Source organism: Ceratotherium simum, chromosome 1 (genome assembly GCF_057802395.1).
Source record: "Ceratotherium simum simum isolate JZ-2026a chromosome 1, ASM5780239v1, whole genome shotgun sequence".
Classification (NCBI taxonomy): Eukaryota; Metazoa; Chordata; class Mammalia; order Perissodactyla; family Rhinocerotidae; genus Ceratotherium; species Ceratotherium simum.
The window spans coordinates 88,618,473-88,641,653 of NC_141900.1; the positions used below are offsets into that span (position 1 = coordinate 88,618,473).

At 38.0% G+C, this 23,181-nt stretch overlaps 1 protein-coding gene across 1 annotated transcript in view; it reads right to left on the bottom strand.

The window, feature by feature from the left end:
- Window positions 1-23,181, bottom strand: part of CHCHD3 (coiled-coil-helix-coiled-coil-helix domain containing 3) — a 268,879-nt gene that overhangs the window by 84,346 nt on the left and 161,352 nt on the right. Inside the window, exon 5 of the mRNA XM_004430752.3 lies at window positions 11,291-11,374. Coding sequence (XP_004430809.1) covers window positions 11,291-11,374 — 84 coding nt within the window. The remainder of the gene's footprint in view (window positions 1-11,290; window positions 11,375-23,181) is intronic.

Consider the following 23,181-nt stretch of genomic DNA (forward strand, 5'->3'; position numbering starts at 1 on the left):
AGGGCTTGTGGATGACATTGATTACTTCCCCACTAAAGTCATATAAAAGTAATGGATAAGAACATCACTTAGGTAATATGATTTAATTTACTTTAAAAGTTTGTTCAAAAAGTAGGATCTGCACTGATGATGTTGAAGTTTCTGTAAATAAGATATGCAGTTGCATTAATATCAGTAGCTGGCATGACTCGACCAGAAGGACTCTCACCCTGAATCTCTGCAAAAGCCTGTAGAATAAGGTGTAACACGAGGTAAGGGGCACACTGAGCAACCCAGAAGATGCATATCTAAATTACCTGGGCTGTTTTCGAGATCAAAGCTTTTCACCTGCTGAAAACTCCTTTATTCAACAAAGATTTGTAAAGCATCTATGTGTCAGGCACTGTTCCAGGGCTGGGGATACAGCAGTGAACAGACAAGGTTCCTGCTCTCACAGATCTTCTGCGAAAACTACAAGTGGTGAGGACACAGTGCTGTGGCCACACTATCCCCTGAACTCTTGTTCTTAACTGTCTCTGAAGGCAAATAAAATTCCAGAGCACGTTGTTGTTGACCTTCATTCAACTTAACTCATCAGATGCAAAGACCTCACTCTCTGACCTATGCAAGCAAACCCTACTGCTTCCTCACCAAATAATAGCCAATCCTATAAACACTTTCTGAAGGGTCACAGAAAACTTGAGGCTCTGAAGGAATGGAAGGTGTCGATACATCTTTTTTGCTTATTCCTCCAGCTCTATCCAGATCTTGGTAAACACTTGTGGGATGATTTTTAAGGATCCACAGTAATAATTAAATATTTATTTAATTTGATTACCATCCTACTTCATTTTATGAAAGGGAAGAAAATTCCTACTTGGACCCTAGATCCTTGGTGGCATTCTGCTGAGCCCCTGTGCCTGATTCCTCATATAAAGCTGTACAACTCTTGGGTTAATGGGTGTGATTCTGGGTCCTGAGGTGGGCCCAGTGAAACCCTACTACCCATCACCCCCAATTGTGAGAGCCTGGAATAATGCAAGCTTGAATGAGGAATGGGAATGTAAATATAAAACTGAGATATTATGGGTATAGTTTCCTAAAAGACTCTTAGAGAGACTAGAGATTATGAAGAGAATAAAGAGTGAGAATAAGAGTCCCACTCTAGGGGCCGCCCGGTGGCACAGGCAGTTAAGTGCATGTGCTGCACTTCGGCGGCCCGGGCATGCACTGACACACCGCTTGTCAAGCCATGCTGTGGTGGCGTCCCATATAAAGTAGAGGAAGGTGGGCACGGATGTTAGCTCAGGACCAATCTTCCTCAGCAAAAAAAGAAGAGGATTGGCATCAGATGTTAGCTCAGGGCTGATCTTCTCCACAAAAAAAAAAAAAAAGAGTCCCACTCCAGACGACCTTTAGAATCCTTAGGCCTCTTTCTCATCTGTCTACCCTTTTGCAACACAGGGCAAGGGAAGGCAATTCCAGGATGGTTGCAGGTCCTCAGAAGCCCTCAAATTAGGAACTCTATTAATGAAATCCTATGGCTTCTTGACCTCTGCATCCTAGGATAGAAATCAGGAAGGACTCAAAAAACGTAGGTACTGGCATTATGCAGTGCACAGCAAATCTCAGATGGTGTGCTGGGATAAGTTAATGTTTCTTGAAAAAAGATTCTATGGTTTGAGTATAATGCTAAAACATGGCATGCAGTATCCTCATCTTGGAAGCTCTGAATGTATATAAACTCTGAGAAGGCCTACAGTAAAGAAATCTGTTGAGCTTAGTAAAACCTAACATTCCTCTAAATTATTTGGCCATCCCCCTCCTTAACACACACATTAATTTAAAAACTTATCTAGGGCCGGCCCCATGGCTTAGGGGTTAAGTGCGCGTGCTCCCCTGCTGGTGGCCCGGGTTCGGATCCCGGGCGCACACCAACGCACTGCTTCTCCGGCCATGCTGAGGCCGCGTCCCACATACAGCAACCGGAAGGCTGTGCAACTATGACATACAACTATCTACTGGGGCTTTGGGGGGAGGGGGGGAATTAAAAAAAAAAAAAACTTATCTAGTGTCTTTTATGTGCTAGGTACTATCATGGTGCTCAAAGGGGAAATAGTTCTGGTCTTCATGGAACTTACATATTTAGTATTTATTTTCAAAGAGAGCTATTTGAGGCAACCAGTTCATTGCGTCTTTATCTGAGCATTTAACCTGATAGATCTCTCCAACCCACTAAATTCCCCTCTAAATCCCACAATCTTTAGACCTTTCAGGGACAAAAGTAGCCACTACTCCTCACGAAACACTTCTGCTCTGGAAATTAACAGTCTAGCATAGCCCCCACGGGTCCACTGTAGCAATTACAGCTCTGTAACAGATGCCAACAGGTATTTGTACCATTTGTATTCATCACTATTATCTATGTACAGTGCCTGGCTCACTGGAGGAGATTAATAAATGTGTTTTTGAGTGAACGGTGAATGCCAATGACTCCCTCTAGCCTCCCAAAATTCTAATAAGAATGACCAAGGTCAAAATCTGATCTTAGTCTCCGTGGCCCTACTGGATTTGGGTTTCTTTCATTAAATGCTGACCTACTGTACAAACGTGCTTTACATGTCAAATTCAGATGTGGACACTTCTTATTTGATGATGCTATGAGCTAATAATATTTGCAAATGTTTTAATGACCACATATATCTTTCTAACTGAAGCTAATGTGTTGAAATGTAATCCCTTATAGAGATACAGCTGGCTCATGGTTTGAACATAAAACTCAGATTGAAGAGCATTTTCTAACAAGAGCCCTGCAATTTCCTTTAAAAAAATTAACATTCATGCATTTTAATTTTTCAGTCAGTAAAATAGGGAAATAAGCATTGGCTGGTCAGCCTAAATGGAGTACATTTGAAATTTATAAATAAACAAATATCAAGAAGCAAAACAATCACTAATTATGAAACTGAATGCAAAGAAAAATCAAGAAATTTAGCCCATTTCCAATCACATACACAGGAAACACCCAATGACTTCCTGGCTGCAATAGTCTTATCAATAGCAAGAAAAGATCCCAAAGAAAGGAAAGGGGGTATTAATTGTTTTTCAAATAAAACAGCCTGCTGAGCCTCCCCAGACAAAATGAACAGAATCTTTAAAAGTGGAATTAATTTTCCATGGATTTCATAACACTTTAGTTCTTACCTTGTCCTTACACAGTCAAGTGGCATACTGTTTTAAAAAACTGTCATGGTAAACAGAACCTAATTATTTTACTGTATAGTCTTTCACAAGGTAAAGGAAATGTGAAAAGCTGAGAAAGTATGCAACCCATATTGCTGGCATCTTAGCACATATGATCATTACAAGCACTCACAAAAAGGCCATACTGGGCTTTAAAGCTGAACTGTACACTATCTCTTTCTCAGAGTCCTGGGGCTATCACTGCAAAGCACAGTGGTCCATTCTAAGCTCCGCATAGAGAAAAGGAAGAGATCATTAAATTATAATTTCCATGCACAATTGATACAAGTATTTCCTACCAACAGGATTAATATGAAAGCAAGATCCCGGAGAGGATGGCAGTTTAGTGTCTTGTAAATTTGATTTCACTGAAAGCCCTGACACATCATAATAGTGAAATCCTATTTACTGTAGCAAGCAGGATGGATAATGCTATTTAATACCTGGTGTACTGTGTGCCATCAGCTCATAGCTTTGTACTCCATGTTCTCATCTTACCTTAAGGTTAATACTTCTTGACAGCCTACATGATAAATAGAGCCCCAAATTAAGTGCTGATCCCGTGATTTGCAAATCTTTCCTCTAAAGTTAGGCACAGAAAAACTGGCTCTAGTTAAGGGGATCATTTTAACGGGATGTACTTTTAACAGCTCACCCTAGAAAAAAATCTCATATCCCTAAAGCCAGATTAAAAAAGCATTTCAAGGTTACCCAAACCACATTTCCCATTAGAAAATTCAGAGAGGTTAAGAGAAAAGCCAATGCGTTTAGAGGACTTGTTGAATAATGAATTAAGGATAAGACCCCCATATCCACTATACTGTATTGACTTTTTTTTCCCTAGAGAACAGAATAGAAAAACAAGGCCATCCTGCTTGCTACTTTTGGAATATCTGCAATAATAAACTTCCTTTAGGGAGGCAGGTAAGAGTGCAAAAGGGTTCAGTCTTCAAACCTAAGTTATAAATGTCAACTATATTAACAAAAGATATGGTGATATTGGGCCTTATTAATTTCTCTATCTAACAGGTAACATCTGAGTGCATTTATTTGAACTATCATTACTTGTTAATGATAAAAAATTGAGAGCAACTCAAGGTACACGCTGCAAACCACATTCCTGAAACCTCTGTCATTTGTAACGGCATTACAATTAAAAGTGACATTGGCTTCTATTGCCTTTAATGTCCAAACTCCTGGACCAGAGAACCTTGTCTGTTTCTGTAACTCTCGGTCACTACTGAAACCACAGGGAATCTGCCTTGATTTCAAGATGAATGAGGAAGCCAGTACAAAATTTCCAAGTGTCAAAGCAATACTATATCTCTCCAGGTTGACAAATGCAAACTAGCATAACCGAGACATATCTACCACAAAGTTATGCTTCTAACTATTGTTAATTTTGCTATATCACATTGCATGGCCAAAGCATACATAATAGTTTAGTGTATATGAGCTACCCATATGACCCAGAATCATTGACAACTGTTTAGAAAGCACCTGAGGGGCAAAATATCAAAGGGTTTTTTATCCCATAAATTGAGTTTATTAAGTTATCTCCCTACCCCCAAAAAGACTGTTCATGTTTTAGTGTCTCAGATGTTATGGTCTAACTGTGATTCTATCCTGTATTAATCCCTTGAAAAGGCTGACCCAGCGTCACTAAATGAAATATTTTTACAACAGACTTCATCTGGTAGTAAAAATGCATAATAATTTCTTCCCATAAGAAGCACACTGGGCTGACAATAATCTGTTCTGTTGTCATTTCTCTTTATTATCATTGTTGGCATTATTTTTCCCCCAAGCTTTGCACAGAGGAATACAGAAACGAAGGTACTAATTGACAAAGAAGAAGTAAAGCAATCAAAAAAGCCAATTAATCATACAGATGAGCCCGACACTTTATGACACAACAGAAGATATGCCACCCACTATAAGTAAAAGGCTTTTAAAAATTGCTCATTTGATGTAAGCATGACCTTAGAATTTAATTAGCAATTCTCTCCACAGGTGACGAACTAGTAAAGTACTTTTCTTCTCAATGACAATTTATTTTTCACCATTCTCTTGCATTATTCTCTTTTGCCCAGCTTGTACAATTCCCTCTCCTTCTTAATTGTATGGAATTGACTGCAGTGTGTATGCAAATAGCTGCTGACACCCAGAGGAGCCTGTAAACTGAAAGCAATACATGCCCACTATCCTGTTGATCTGAACATGGTAACCATATCTAACTAAGCTCTCTGATCTCCTTCAGCTCCTCAAGCCACCAGGGCTTTTAGAGCTCTCTTCATGCTGCACCAAACCCCACCATTCTCATGAATGCCAGGAACAAAGTGGATTCAGTAGAGTAAATCAATTCAAGTTCATAATTGAGAAGTGAGACATGCAAGACACACTAATCACCAAAGAACTCACGTCTCCAAGATGTCCCGGGGAGAAAGGGATCCTTCATCCTGGAAGATCCCAGGGAGAATCTGGACTTCGCCCTCTTACTACTACGACTTTGGTCCTTCCTTTCACTTCCCTCCCATACGGCTAACAGACTACTGGAAAATACACATTTTCCAGAAGAACATGCAGACATCTAGACTCTAACGAAATAACCATCGAAACAGTTTACTGAAAGTAACAAAGTTTGGGCCGCCCCCGTGGCATAGCGGTTAAGTGCGCGCACTCCGCTGCTGGCGGCCCAGGTTCGGATCCCGGGCGCACGCCGACGCACCACTTCTCTGGCCATGCTGTGGTAGTGACCCACATAAAGTGGAGGAAGATGGGCACGGATGTTAGCTCAGGGCCAGTCTTCCTTGGCAAAAAGAGGTGGCCTGGCATGGATGTTAGCTCAGGGCTGATCTTCCTCGCAAAAAAAAAAAAAGTAACAAAGTTTGTTTTCTTTCCTGTAGCAATGCTATGAACATATGAACGAATGCCTCAAAAACATTTCTCAACTGCTTGATTGACGATGAATTTCTTACTTCAAAGTAAAAGAAGCACAACTAGATATTAAAATAACTCTTAGGGGTATCCTGCTATAGTTGCTAGGTAATAAGAACTTATTTATTCCCTTTTGGTCAAATTTTCCCAGGAAGTGCCAAATCCTGGAGAGAAAGTTATGCAGTTTGAATGCTTAACACTTCAGGGTTATGAAGTAGCATTAATCAAATTTTAACGTCTGGACCTTAAAAGTTGTACTAGAAGCCAGAAAGAGCTAACTTATCACTCAAGGAACTAACAAAACAATCAGCAGGATTTAACTACTTAAGCGTAGAACTGATGAACATTAAAGATAGTACTGGATAATGGCTTAAAGCTCAGGTGTTGGAGCTGGCTCAAATCCAGATCACATTTCGGCTGCACATTCTTGGGCAAGTTACTTGAACTGCTAGGACCTCGATCTAAACAACAAGGTTGACAGCCTCATAGGGCCATTTGTGAGAATAAAAAGACATAATCCATGCCAAGTGCCCAGCACAACGTAAATACTCAATAGATGTTATTGTGAGCTACTATGATGATGATGATGCTATAAGTAACATCAAGATATTCAAACAAAATTGATTTTCTCATAGATTTAAATTATTAAAAGACTAGTGAAGAAGATACTATGTGTTTTGTGGATATTTAAAAACTGTACACTAGTTGCTTAGAAATAACTTTATGGTCTAAGCTTAGTAAATCTAGGATACATTCACTGAACTCTTACTATCTGAGTTGTGGAAAATACAGAAATAAGAAAATAACCTTTGCCCTCGAGGAGTTTACAAGATAAACACAGATAACAAACTAAATTATCATAAATGTGACATCATAAAGAGAGGTGTATAAAGCACCATGGAGAATTCCCTGAGGGACTTGGGTAAGGCTTCTTAAAAACATTTAAGAACCTTCTCTTTGAAGCTGCCCGGGGCTTCCTCTCATCAAATCACCCATCAGGAATTAATAGTCTCCAAGTCTCTAATATCAACAACTAGCAATCAATACTCAAGTCTCATTCAGTTAAGCCACACACCTAAATGTGACCCTTCTAATGTTCTTAAAATATAAAGGTTTATTTCACATCTATGTCAATGTTGTTTGATAAAGCTGGCAACATTGACAATGAAATAAGGACTTGAAAAAATTTTCAAATGGCTTTGACCTTCCTTCTCAGTAGAGCTGCTGCTTTGGAATACTGGTTCTAAGACGGGTGAAATTGGTGTCCCGTTGAATAACACATTAGTCCCCACGAGTTAGTGAAAGAAGAAAATTATCTCAGACTCCTGGTGACCTAGCCAATATAAATACCTGGGAAGAGAAACTTCTATTCACACAGAGAACATCTAATTGATAAACAGTTTATTGAAACAGATCCAAGAAGCAAACCAAGCTGCGTTACAGAACTGAACGTGTTTCACATGCTCAGGAGACTTGGGTTTACAGTCTCAAAAGAAATTGGCCTCAAGGCAATAACAATGAATAGTTCAAGTCATAAGATGATGAGTCACTAAAAAATGATAATGTATATAATAACTGTTTGTCAATCTTGTTGATTGGCAGATGGTAAGGTGATCTTAGAAATCATCCTTGGAATGATTCTGTAAAAGACTCGATGTCCCCTCTCTAGTAGTGACATACCACCTGGTATCTAGTTTATGGTTTCATCACTTCACTTGGTTATAATAGAGAAAGATATGTACTTATCTCCACTTTTAAATCACAGGCAACCTGGATTTCATAGTAAGTGAAATGATTCTGCAAGTTATCATAATACTATAATCATTATTTTTGCTTACATTATGCACTATTGGATTCAGCACTTGCACATCTTCTAACACAACATGTGTAGAATTCCTAATAGAAATGGTTAGAGACACTGGACTTTTCACTGTCATCACAAGAAAAACCCCTTTTACAATTTTTTGCATTAAGTCTAGAAAATGCTTCATCATTGGAGACCTAAATGCCTCTCAAATATTCCTAGATGAAACCCAATTGGACAAAATTCAATTTAGGTACTTTAGGAATGGCAGTAATATACAAAAACAGGATTGTACAGAAATAGGCAGAAGACACCAGGAAGTTGAATAATACTAAAGTAATTTTATGATTATTAGTATCTTATACAGAATGAAAAGTAAATAAATATTCTTTAATGGCAACAGCTTATATTTGTTAAGTTCTTTCCAATTTTCAAGGGGCTTTTGAATGTACCATCTTATCTGGTCCCCCCAATAACTCAAAAAGGTGAGCAAGGAACACAGTATTATTTCTACTTTATAGATGAAGAACCAGAGACCACAAGAGATTAGGTGAATTGTCATATAACTTGATGACAAAGCCATGCTGTCTGACTCCTAGTCCAGCATTCTTTCTATACACATTATTAAATGGAGTTATGAAGTACTAACTAATAGTAGTGTCATTATTCCACCTCAGGATTCTTCTAAGCCCATTGGTGCTTCTCAGCTTTCAGTTAAAATTCCAAAATAACACTACTTTCCAGTCTTATCATCAAAAAAGGAAAAAAATACATATTTTCCCTATATACAAAGACAGTAATCACAATGATCTGATATCATCATACTATATCCATCTGATCTTCCACCACTTCTTTTAACCTGAGGCCAAAAACAATAGTCAGCTGGTGAACAGACTAGTTTAATCTGCCAAGAATAAATCCTCTCAGCCCCTCACCCCCAACACTGCATTGTCTCCAGCAAATTGGTGGATCTATGACAAATGGGTAAATATTTTTCAGTGCTTTTCATTATACCCAACAGTGATCAATGGCGAATTCACCTGGCATAGTAACATCTGATGGCAAAGAAAACAATCGCTGGGTGCTAGGGGAAATCGCCTCCAAAACTTTCACTCATTCATTTTATTCAGCTAACGTTTACTAACTCCGTCAGGTACAGTGCTCTGGAAGGACAGAAGTAAAATGAGAGCTACTGTTTATTTGAGTGGCTGCTCTGTGCTGGACACTATTATAAGGAGCTTCATGAGAACTAGCTCATTCAACAAATTAGCAAGGTAAGTACTATTACATTCTCATTTTATAGCTGAGGAAACAAAGTTTAAGTAAGACGCTCCAAGATACTGAGAGGTAAGTGCCAGCTCAGGGACTTGAATCCAAGCCAACCGATGTCACAGCCCATGCTCTAAAGTAGGGTTCTGCAGACTACAACTCATGGGTCAAATCCAGCCCGCCACCTGTTTTTACACAGCCCTAAGAATGGTTTTAGGTTTTTAAGTGGTTGGGGGGTGGGGGGGGATCAAAAGAAGAGTATTTCAAGACATGAAAATTATATGAAATTCAAACTTCAGTGTTCATAAACTGGAACATAGTCACACTTGCTCATTGACATATTGGCTATGGCTGCTTTCACGTTAAAATGGCAGAATTGAGTAGTTGCAACACAAACCATACATGGCCTGCAAAGTCTAAATTGTTTACTATCTAGCCCTTTACAGAAAAATTTGCTGACTTCTGCTCTAAGTCATTCCACTTTAGGCTTATTTAACATCTTTACTTAGAAGTCTTAAGAAATACCCCAAACTTAACATATCCAAAATCAAATTCCCGATTGCCTCTACTATGCACATCCAGATCCATATTTTAATAGTCTTCCCCTATGGAAAATCCATCCTTCCACTTGTAAAAGCCATAGACCTAGGGTATCTTTGAGTTCTTTCTTTGACTCATGTTCAAAACTATTAGCTAACCTGGTTAGCTCTGCCTTTGAAATACCCAACCACATTTCACCCCCTCCAGAGCTAGCAACCATGGCTCAAGCCCTTACTACGCCTTTTCTGAATTATTGCCATTACCTCTTACTAAGTCTCTCTTGCTTTGGCTCTTGCTCAAGACAGCAGCCAGAACGCTCTCCTGCTCACAAACCCTCTGGCCTTTCCAAACATGCCAAGCACACTCCTGTTTCAGGGCTCTGCTGCTGGCTTGTTTCCCCATTACTGCAGAACTCTTCCCAAATGCTGTCCTATTTGACAAGCCCTCCCTCTCCACCCAACTCCAAGCCTACCCTCCTGGGCCCTTGGACCCCCTTTTCTCTGCTTCATTGTTCACCATATTATCACAACCTGCCATACAGTATATATATGCTGGGTTTTAATTGATTTTAAGCTCCATGAGAGCAGAAGTTTAGTTCAGTTTTTTCACTAGTATGTCTCTGGCACTAGACCAGAGTCTGACATATATTAGGTGCTTAGATATCTGCTGCATGAATAAGAAAACAGTCTCTACATTTTAGAAGCCCTCAGTCCAGTGACATACAGAGACGGATGAACATGTTTAACATAAATAATTGTACTGAATGGGGCTTAATCATGTATTTATTTTATCTACTTCTTTATTAAATATCCAATTCTGAACAAATCAAACTTTGGGGGTCTCAATCAGAGAAGAGAGAGTTAGCTTTGTAACCTGAAGGTCTATGTATGAAATTATTCTAGACAAATCTACTTTATTGAACAGGGGCACTGATCAGGTGCTCAAACTCCCATTCTTAATTTCAGCCTTAATTCCCTCCTTTGCACTTCTGTCAAATTCCAGGTCCATGTTGACTAGAGGTAGGTACTGCCTCTACTCCTCCTCCTAACTCTTCTCCCTAAGTCCTACTATTCAGTTTCTGACCACCACTCTTGAAAAAGACATTCGTTTCTTAGCCACAAATGCAGTGAAACTGAGTTTTCACAAAGACAATATAGCCTTTAAATACATTTCTAAGAATGTACTCAAGTTTAGTCAATGTTTGCGAGAGTTAAGAGTAGCACCCTACAGTTTGACCTGGAGGCAATGCAGTTTCTAAATATGTAAGGAAAAATATTTGGGGGAGTTTCTGAGTGGTAAAATGCATGTAGGAACCAATGACACAACCATACCCCAAACTACGAAAGTAGGAATGACATTCCCTTTGAGAATGATCTCCCTGCTTGGCTTCTTCACTTCCTGGCCACTTTTTATGTAGGAAAAGCAGTTACAGTTCTAATTTATTGATTTTTGAATAAATATATGGGAAAGCTGCAGATGTGGTAATAGAAGAGAGTCAGTGACAGGAAACAGTCATACCCTCTCTTCCAGTCTAGCCAGCTGCTCCTTGTAGAATGCATCCTGCTTCTTTATCACTCGATCTTTCTCTTCCAGCTGCTTAGCCTAAAAAAAGAAATGAAGAATATACAATATCAAGAAAAAGCAGCAACAGCAAAGCAAAAGTCAAGTATAAACTGCATTAGAAATAAGTAAACAAGGCTGAAGATTTTTGCAATCTATTAGGTCTCTGCCATAGAAAAACATTAATAAGATGATGATTGCTGTATTTAAATGTAAGGAATGAGTCTACATTGTTTTTTTTTTTTTTTTTTACTGTAACAGCTGTGTCCTACTTTGTCCAAATGTATTTGGAAATGCCAGAATACAGCACAGACAGTTTTATTTAACTTCTCTTTCAAAGAGTAATTTCAAGGATTAATATTTTGCATAACAAAACTTTGATTTTATTCTGGGCATAAGATACATGGTTACTGACCTTTTTTCTTAAAGAACAACAACAAAAAAGCTTATACAACTTTTTGTACATAAACCTTATATTTGAGATCCCTTAAATTACCCACTGAAACCTGCATATAAATACACGTATTGGTCTACTTTTTTTATAAAGTCGTCTTTGGAGGAAGGGGCAAAAACAACTGTAATTGTTTATTTGAGTAATTAAAAATAATTAATAAAAATAAAAGTAATTTAAAAACTCTTAGGTATCCCACTTCTAATTTACAAGATCTTTCTTTACAAAATTAAAAAACAAGTAATAAAGTATTTTTGATTCTTGACAAAGATAATGACAAAGATAGTTACTTATGAATATTTTTCAAGATTAGTAAAAAAAAAAGAAATGTATTTCTCAAGGCAAAAATGCTTCATTTCTACCTTGATTCTTATGTTTAAGTGACACTTATCTCTGAGGGAACAGACCTCCTGATATCACGGCAAGCTAAAAAAGTTTGTAACATATTTTTTGTTCAGTGAATTCTGAATACACGCTTGACTAGGAATTTTAAGAAATAAAGCAAGCATATATTTTGGCATTCCCATCCTTGTGCCATGCACCATGTTTTTCACAAGGTCATCAAGCATCACCTGACTCATCCTGTATAAGGGTGACTGTTCACTATCTGCTTAGCTTGGGTGAACCATCTGCACATTTGTAGGTCGCTGTTTTGCTATACTTACCTTGACTTCAATGTCCTGCAGCATGTTAAAAGCAAACAAACAGTTATTTAACAATATAAGGACTGTTTTTTTCTAATGTGACAGAGCAATCTGATGGATAATATTTATCTAAAATGCAAACCAAAGAAGGCAACATAAGAGGACTTGCTTAACTTGTGTCAGATTTAAATGTCACCATGCTGTTACAGTTTGAACAGAAGATTTCAATGAAAAGTTCATGCTACTTGAAAGCATATGGATAAATAAAAACAAGTACAATACTAAGATTAGATAAAAATACCTTCATATGCAAGTACATAATCTATGGCTCCTTGGTACAACACAGTAAAAACCTCACTAGTCTGTCAGGTACATAAAGGAAAAAGTAAGTGGAGAAAGAATTTTTAACATAGCTACGTGCGAAGAAAATGTGCATGACTATATGATTTAAAGAGAAAAGAATTTCTAAATTCAACACAAAATCCCAAAATATAAAGCATATGCAGTTATGAGACCCTTCACAAAAGTAAAAATACATTAAATCAAATGAATAAGCAAATAACAAAAAGAAATTCCAAGGTGTAACTGTGAGTGTTATTAACATATAGAGCACTTAGAAAATAAGCCCTTCACCTCACCCCTCCCTCCCAAAAAAAGCCAAAAGAAAAATACACAAATGACATGAACTGACAATTCACACAAAAAGATACAAATAATAAACACATGAAAAAAAATCCAATCCCATAAGAAATCAAACATGAAAATTGAAATAATGAAGTTCCATTATTTACCTATCAAATTGACAAAAATATAAAATGATAATAATATTGGCAAGGATACAGGAAAACAGGCTCTTCTATATACTCCTGGTCAGAATGAAAATTGGTATAACCATTTTTAAGTCAATTTGACAAGACGTAATAAGTTTTAAAAATGTATATACGCACTGAGATCTAAACACTCTACTTCTAGGACTTTTCTTAAGTAATTATAGCAAATATGCAAAGATGTCTCTGATGTGGTTGTTTAGAACTGCAAAGAAACAAAACCAAAAACCAATCTAATGATTACATAAAAATATACTAAGTTAAAAAAGAAACAGACTATAACCAGGAAGGACACTGTGATCTCTTTTTTGTGGGAAAGAAAAGAAAAAGGCCAGGAGGATATTCAACAAAATGTCAACAGAGGTTACAGCAGTGTGGTAGGCTTATGGGTGTTTTCTAATTATTTTTGTTTCTTTGTATTTTCCAAATTAAAAATAAATATATTTTGCAGTCAAGGGACAAAGGAGGGAATTTTTTCAGGTGCGGGAACTATTCTGCTTCTTGATTATGGCGTTGGGTTGCACAATTCCATGTATTTGTCAAAACTCATAGAACTATATATCACAAAGAATAAATTCAACTAAATGTTTTAAAGTGAATACAAATTAATTATCCTAAAATTTATGAAAATAACTACACGTAAATATATGGATTATGTGTGTGTATATAACTTTACTAGTTAATCCACTTATCATTTGGCCGATTTTACTTCCAGGCATTTAATCCCAGGAAATATTATGAAAAGCACATAAGGATTTATATCTAAGAAAATGAAGCCAGCATTATTTAAAGTAACAGAAAAATGGGAACAACAGAGGTTTGTGTAAATAAGATATGGTCCAAGAATAGAACATTGATTATAAAGATTTTAATCCAGCCATAATGATCAAACATTAAGAGCCATTAAAAAATGTTTTAATAGAATAATTTTTTAAAAACTCATGATATTAAATGGGGAAAAAAAACATGTCACAAAATAACATGTACAGTAAGTTCCTAATTTTGGTAAGGAAGGCGGGGGTGAGGGCAAAGGCTGAATGTCTGGTTCTGTAGACATGGAAAGAGTACACAGTATGCTAAGATGTTAACAGTTGATATGATGTGCATGGTGGGATATTTTCCTTATTTGGACTGTTCTCTGTTTTCCAAATTTTTTACAATGAACAGTTATTACTTCTGTAAAATAATATAAAATATAAAAATATTTTTAAACATTAATATCACACACATTTATCCCTATATGATGGAAACTTAATATGGCACAGAAGATAAAAGAGTGAACTATTAAGCAATTAACAACCAAAAAATTTTGTTTTAACAACTTGAAAAGTTCTTTATAGCATGGAAATTATTTTAACTACTAAATCCTTAATGTATTACCACTTGATTCTCTCTCCCATTCAATGTATGACATTAAGAACCTTTGTTCTTAAACACTTGCACTAAATTATGTTCCTTTTGTTCACGCATAGTTGCACAGTGAGATTTTTTAAAATGCAAAGAAAATGCAATGGATATTCTATTACAACTATTTAGAAAACGGTAAGATAATTCAATACTACAATAATTCAATACACCAACCATCAAATTTAATTTTGAGGAGCTAATTACAACCTAAATAAAGAATATACAGAAATATCCTCATTCACTTTTCTGAGATGTAATGCTTGAAAATTTTTAAAGCAACATGCCAAAAGCCCAGATATGCACACGGAAGTGGCACTACCTCCAAAGATGGGGAAACACCACACTACAGGCTAATCACACCACAACCCTTTCCCTAGATGGCCAACAGAATCAACAGCTTGAGATCCACTGGGGAGAACAACAAAGCAAGAAACATGGCCACAGCGCCTTAATGGCACATGCTTTGAAACAGTTAATGTGATGCTGGGAGGGAAAGTCACACAATATGAATCCTGAAACTTAAATAAGCCTGGAATACACTGACTAAGCTAATAGCTGCCGAGGATGGAGAGTCACATTCAACTTAAGAAAAAGCAGTAAACCAAATGCAAGGAAATACAACATCTATGTATATATAACTCCCTAATAGAGAATCACTGTAAATGAGCAAATAAAAACAAAGAGGATTACAACATTATTTATCGTTACAGTAGAATCATTTCTTAGGAAAAAAGGAATATAAAAAGCTCTCCCCCATCTCCGGTTTACTATTCCTCCCACTATAAGAAATGTGCACTGATTAGTTTTCAGATCCTGTGAGATCTGGGATAACGTGATTGGGCTTGGAAACATGATAGAAAGTGCTTAAGTGGATCATTATGGAAAACCAGAGCGTCTCACACACAAGAGACACAAAGAAAATAAGGAAATCAAGTTTTCTTTTAAGAAACCCAACACGTAAATGTTTTGATGTTTTCACTCAGTGTTGGTAGCTAGATTCAAAATGAAGTATACATGTGTTTATTTCCTTAAAGGCTTGCCTCTTTTCAGAAAGGACTTGAAGGTACTTACAATAAAGGATATAATAAAGTCAACAGAAGAAGAAACTGGGTTATGGATACGACATATTGTGCTGGTAGGAACTTTACCTTCCCACGTAGGTTCCCAGGTAAATCTTCATAAGAAAAACTTTTTGGCATAACAGCTCAGCCCTCTTAGGCCTGGTTGCTCCTGAGGACTGAGGTATGGCACAGTGTGCATGGCATTGGGAACACAGTGACATCACAATCATTTAGCTCAGAGGTAGTACTGTTAATCATACATCAAGTACAGGGCATGTTAAGGAAAGATTCTGTGCTCTGAGAAAGCATGCACATTTTAAATGACAAAGTTCCTTGAAATGCCAATTTTAATAGCTCAAGGTAGAAAACAAAGCAGGTATCTGCTCTGTTTTCCATGGGATGATATTATAAAGCCAGAGATTACTAGGATTGAGAAACGCCAACAACTGTAAATCAATCTAAATAGGAAATGTAGGGATTTCCTATCACTCTAAATCCTATAACAAATCTGAAACACACATATAATGGACTGGGAAAGATTTAGTCATTCACAATGATACGGATAATCTGTGGTAGGCAAAATCAATTCCTATCTATCTATCTATCTATCTATCTATCTATCTATCTATCTGTTATCTATCTGTCTAACAACGCACATAGACAAATAAGAGCAGGGAAAAGAGCTTTATTCCTTGTCAGAATTACACATGAAGCACAATATATAGGAACCTAATGAAATTATATGCTGATGTAAACCAGAGAGAGAGAACTGAAATATCCAAGGGGGCTGAACCATAAACTTATAAGGTAATATTACATTTAGAAGCTGTAGAACATGATCACTGTGAATATCAATTAGCTGTAACAAACTAATTAAAGTAGCCATGTATTCAATTAGCTGAATACTAGACTTTTGTTATAAATGAGAAATTACATAGTGTTCACTGAGCCTTTATCAAGTGGCATTAATAAACAAAGAATCATACTCAAAGCACTGTTTTCTAAACCACACCAGAGGGTGACCTTCAAAAGGGTAACTCGTCCAGGTGAACTTAAATGATACCCAACCTATTATCAACTTGAGCATACTTTTCAACCACTGCTTTAGAGGCATAAGCAATAAGCAAGCCCAGCTTGAAACGTTAAACTATACTTATGTCCACTAACACAGTAAGTTGAATACAGACCAAGAGGTGAAAGACAAAGACCACTCTTCCAGTAGACTTCTTAATCCTAAGTCTGGAACTCACACCCACACCCCCAGGATTTGATCAAGTCCATTTGTTTTTGTCTGTTTTGTCTTCCCAAGAAGAGCTTCAAGAACCCTGGTCTATACTTTAGCTTTTTCATACTGACAACACACTGGAAACAGCCTATTGAATATGTCCTTTGCCATTTGAGGACATATCTGCATATTTTCTTGAAAAAAGCAAGCAGAGGCAGATAAATGGCTTTTGAAATTAAAAAGTAAAGCCAACAATGAATGAAGAGAGGAGGTTGTTAGGTACATAAATTTAGAACAGAAAGCAACCTAGTGACGTTTTGCTTTAAATTCTTCCAGAAGTTGTCTCATAACATTTGCACAGAACATGGTATTCGACAAAAGAAGAAAAATTAAGTGCTAAATGAAATCAGAAACAATTTTACAAACTTTCTTCTATTGCTTTAGAGAGGTGGAAAAAAATCTTTTTTTCTTATCACTATGACATACTAGGAAACCGACTTGATGGCGGTCAGGAGACCCAGATGCCCATTCTAGCTTTGCTGAACCACCTGTGACCATGCACTGAGTCACCCCAGCCCCCATCCATGCTCCAAAACCCCTGTCAAACATTACTTCTTTCATGTAGCTTTTGCCAAGTCATACCCCTGCTGCCTCTCCCACTTTGGCATCTAATAAAACTTTTCAACATGTCTCTTATGGCACCTGTTTTTGACTTTGCCTCGTATTATAGATGTGAACATACCCACTGTCTCTCTCCTCAACTGTAAACTCACTGAGACAGGAAGAGAGATTTACTCCCTTCTGTCTGTATCTTTGGCTTGACCTAGGTCTGCACCTTCCACAAAGGAAACACTCAGGACATGGTAGGTAAAATGAAACAAAGTGCATCGAGGGGAAGAGTTGGTAGGAAGTAAGTAGACACAGCTTCTGGGAAGCAAATCTGTCACAGCAACAGCGATTTACTTCAAAATACTACAGCATATACAGTGTGATATTATGTGTCCTACTTAAGTTAAGCTCTGAACTGGGTGCTGCCAGCATGTTACTCAAGAATGCATAAGCCAGGAGCAATCAGCAAGTATTCTTATTGGAAGCTCAAAAAGTAGAGGCGGTTCTACAAGCGCTTCACTCATCCATGTCTTGATCAACAATGATGTTCTGTTAGCACTGTGACTGTTGGAATGAGATTTTTATTAGTGACAATGGTTTATTACCTACCATGGTAAGTGTTAGATATAGGTTCTTACTAGTAAAATGAAAACTACCAGAAAGATATTAGGGTTAGCTAACATTATAAAGATACTCTGATATCTGCTGCGTGAACAGGTTATGAGCAAATGAGAGGTAATGACAATGAGGCTTGCGGCTTTAACTTTAGAGGTAGTGCCTCAGGCTTGATCCCTAAACAGTCCTATATCCAGACACTGGTTTAACACAAAGAGTCTACCTTCAGCACTACTGACATTTGGGCCACATAATTCTTTGCTGTGGAGAGCTGTTCTGTGCAGCGTAGAACGTAGCACACTTGGCCTCTTTGACGCCAGTAGCACCACCTTCTACTCTGAGTTGTGACAACCAAAAATGCTTCCAGAGATGGCCAAATGTCCCCTGGGAGGCAAAACTGCCCCCAGTTTTGAACCATTGGTTTAAGAGGATTGTTGGTCGTCTGAGGCCAACTATAAGCAGCACCGTCTGCCTCAGGTGAACCTTTCCTGCAAAGAAAGCACTTAAAAGAACAGAGAACTGTGACTTCTTTAAGTTTTACAGAACAGGTTATACGAATCATTTTGTACTGGCTTGCTAATTAATTTTTGTTCAATAAATGTCTGTGTGCGTTGGAGAACCAGGCTTGAGACTTGCTCGCATTATAAGCTGGTAGCAGCATTGCACTGCAAAGGTATAAGGTATAAAAGCAACGAGAGTGGCTCACACACGTGTAAAGTAATGAATCATATCCCAGTGAGAGAGGAAATTGGAAACTGTAATTCACTGTTTTTTGAACTAAGTAGGAGAAGCATAAAACAGGTACATAAGTTCTATCTTTTCTATGGCTCCCTGTAAAAACAGCATCAATGTCCATAGAACATATAAGATTTTGAATCCATGTAACTGACGTTCAGTTCAGGCAGAACTGATATTCAGTTGACATGAACAGGTACTGATTGTTTAACATTTGTTCTGCTTGGGCAGTGACAATGTCAGACCCGTTGTTAAATATTTTATATATCATTGCTGAGAACAGGCATATTGTGATTCCACTATAATTTACAAGTTTCATGTTACACAGTAATGAGATATTTCAACATGAAATTTCAACATGAAAAGTGCTGAAACATATCACCTCATCAGCTCAGTGTTACATATTCTGTGCTCCTCTCCCAACATCCATTTTAAAAAAAGAAGGCCCATCACAATACCCAGTAATGAGAAACATTAAATAAACGCTGAATCGAAAGTGAAATGAACTGTTAGGGTTTCGGAGTTCTCCAATGAGCAGCTTTGTCTTCTCTAATGACACAGGTTTCAGCTACCACATGTTTACGGAAGAGAGAAGTGAACGCAAACAGGCGTCAGGTCCAAAAGGAAAGACCATGTTGAATCAAATTCAGCAACTGAATAAAAGACAAAGTTCCAGAAGACCATGTTCTGTAAAATAAGTAAGGACTCTATGTCAAAGAATCATTAGTAAGCTTAGAAACTTTAAGGATAAGAATTATACAGTCACACGTTGTTTAACGACAGAGCTACATTCTGAGAAATGTGTCGTTAGGTGATTTTGTCACTGTGTGAACGTCACAGAGTATACTTACACAAACCTAGATGGTTTAGCCTACTACACACCTCGGCTCTACGGTGCTAATCTTATGGGCCCACCATTGTAGACGTGGTCCGTCACTGACAGAAATGTCATTAGTGGCACATGACTGTAATTGAAAGAGAAAAAGCAGTAACAAGGGCCACATATGTGATTATGTGGACTTAGAGCAGGAAGAAGCTTTTATTATCAAATTCAGTTGCAGAATAGATTAGTGTTATAAGCCATTGAACGTTACCATTACATGTAAAAGCAGAGTGGTCTCAATTCTAGACCACAGCCAATACAGTACAGAGTGGAAAGGAGCACTACGCATTTGGAATTATGTAACTTAAGGAGCAATTATACTAAAATGTTTCTATCTTCTTATTCCATATTGTGGGGAATGATACTTCCATTTCCAGGCACTTATATATAATCTTGTTTTACCATGGAGATTAACAATCTCAGATGCACTCTAACAGAGAGATGCTAAACTGCACTGTCTGTGCCAAGGTATTTGGTGTCACTGATCTGACAAATAAATTGGACAACAACATGGAGACAATTACTGCACAACTTCCAAATTCCTTTTCTTTGTATTAACTTGTATTTGTTCAATTTAAATTTAGACTTAATGTTCACACTATTGGGACCAATTGGCCAGAGTCAATCTCTTTTCTTGCAATCTATTTCACATTCAGAGCTGGAGAAAACATCCAAAGATCATCCAGCTCATTTTATAAGAAGTGAGGCTCCAAGTTCCTTGCTGACTAAGGGAATTCTTTAAGGTCAGGGAGAGGGTTGGTTCTGGGATCCCTGCCTCTTGACAGTAGTGCACTTCCCATCACTCTCTGACCTTATTTCTTTTCCTGTTGACTTAACTTTAAGGGAAGACAAAGCAAAAATGACTAACCAAACATTTATAGTTATTTTCAACACTCCTTAACATAAAGAGATTTTTAAAGATTTCCTGCAACAGTTAACACAGAACATTCTAAAACTGTCTTCAAAATCACCTATGTACCATGTCAGTTCAGACCCTCTGGGATACAGATACTGAGATACAATCAGAAGTACAAGAGATATATTAGGGGGAAGGATAAAGGAGAAAAGGAGCAGGAGAAGGCAGAGAGCCCCCAACTGTGCTGTAGCTCTGACACCTGTGACAAGAGACAAGGAAGGAGACAAGAGTGCAGCTCTGAGAAAACCACGGCCAAGCTGATGGGGAGCCCCAGAGCAAAGGTTGCCCGTAAGAGGAATCCTGTGTTAAGTACAATGGCCCAGTTCTAGTACCCCTGCCTTGTACTGTCAGCCTGGAGAGAGCATGGCCTGGGAGCAAACACTGCGGTGGATCCCAAAGCTGCAGCTTCCTGCTAACCGCATCCTTTGCAGCAGGGTCTCTCCTAAGGAGAGAGCTGAAGGGCGCACTCCCATAGGTGCCACATAATCTGATTTGCTAATTAACACAAAACAAATGACCATAACAACAAACTTTGAGCAGGTCTTCAACTTCAACTTCCAGTTCAAACAGAAAGTAAACCAGCAAACCAAGAATGAGATCATATCTGTTTGTATATATCAATCCCATGTAGAATTGCTTCACTTACGTGGGCCGGGCTGAGTAAATCCACTTGGACCTATGGAATACAACTTGATCCAGAAGTGCTGTGCAGTCGAAAAAGCAGCAAAACAGATATCTGACAATTAAAGCTTTAATTCCAGTTTGGCTACTAATTCATGATCTTGCGCACGTTACTTAACCTTTTGGGGTCTGTTTTCTTCTTTGTAAATTTAAGGGGATGGACTAAATGAAACCTAAGATCCCTCTAACATTCACCTTTTATGCATTACATTTACCACAACATTTCTTCTACTATTCATTTTGAATCTACTCTATAGCTAGGCCAGAGGAAATTCAATAAATGTGTATGTTTTGCTGCCAAATTGCTAGGATGCTACAAGCACACATTAAAAACATTCAGAAATAACCACGTATATGTGACACCTGGTTGCCAGGGGCAGACACTGCATGGCAGCAGCGATGCTCCCTCTCTGCCCGACTTGGCACCAATGGTGGGTTTGCAACTGCTGGAGAAGTGACAGGGCCTTGGTTTACTCTGTCGCTTAGCAATATTCACAGGGCTGCTTTCTGAACCTAACACCACCCTGCAGATCCAAATACGTAAGACTGAGGGTGAAATGGGCCCTTTCTACAACAAGTTCAACTCACTGCTACTAACCAAATCACACAAACTCTTATTTTCTGCCTAAAATTGACTAAGGTCACAAGATAACGACGTTCTCATCTCACTCACAGTGCTTTGAAGAGGACAGTGCAGTGGAATTACATCATATGCGCATTTAGCTCATGCAGATTCAACTCTTCAGGTTGAAGGGGGAGAGAGAAAAATTTACGTGGTGTGCAGGATTCCACCTACTCCACGAGGGAGCCTGGGACAGCTCTGCTCTCAGCCCATCTCATTTCCCCCATGCCCTCATAGAGAGGGCATCTCTTCCCAGTGAATGGAATTCTAGTGGTTCAAGATATATAGTTTTCATTCACACATCCTTAAATGAAAGCCAACATTTCATCTAGTGCTCAACTAAAGAAATCTACTGACCCAATAATGGAAGAAAAACTAGCAGTGCTGGACTCTTAAGAATAAACCAGAACAACAGAAATCTTTGCCTCACATACTGATTTTATTTTTTTTCCCAGCTTTATCGAGGTATAATTGACAAATAAAACTCACATGCTGATTTTAAAACTATATCTTTAAATAAGCTGTGACAAACGCATTCCAAGAAAAATTGAATTTAGAAAAAAAGTATTAGAAAGATAAAAATTATTTTTTAAAAAATCCTCAGCAATGGCCACGGGTGATGAAAGTATGAAGGAGTACCAGGTCCTTCATGGCATCCTGTTTTTCCCCAAACCTGATAGTGAGGGGATTTTTTAAAATCTTTAGCCTCTGTACAAAGCCTCCAGCTTACCTGACCAAAGAAGAGAAGTTGAAACGAGATCGTGGGAATAACTAGTGATAAACCCAAGCCCAGACAAAGCAAGAAGCGAAAGAAGTCTTAAAAAGGAGGAATGAAAAGAAGAGAATGCATCCAAACCATGAATTATCCAGACGGAAAGCAAGAGAGCACACAAGATAGGATGTAAATAAGCCACTTGGGTTACTGGATCAGGTTGGTTGAAGACGCCATTATCTGCCCACCAGAGAAGCCATGCCGAAACGACGTCCTTCTGACTCATTCCTTGGGCCTGGCTAGCTTAGACTTAGCCATGTGCCCTATTTGTACACTGGTGTGGAAGGACCATAATGAAGCAGAGAACTCTGAAATCTTAGATTCCAGAATCCCTTGGCACACTGGGGAGTGCCTTAAGACCTAAGACTACATGATCACATTAGAAAGCCTTGCTACACAGC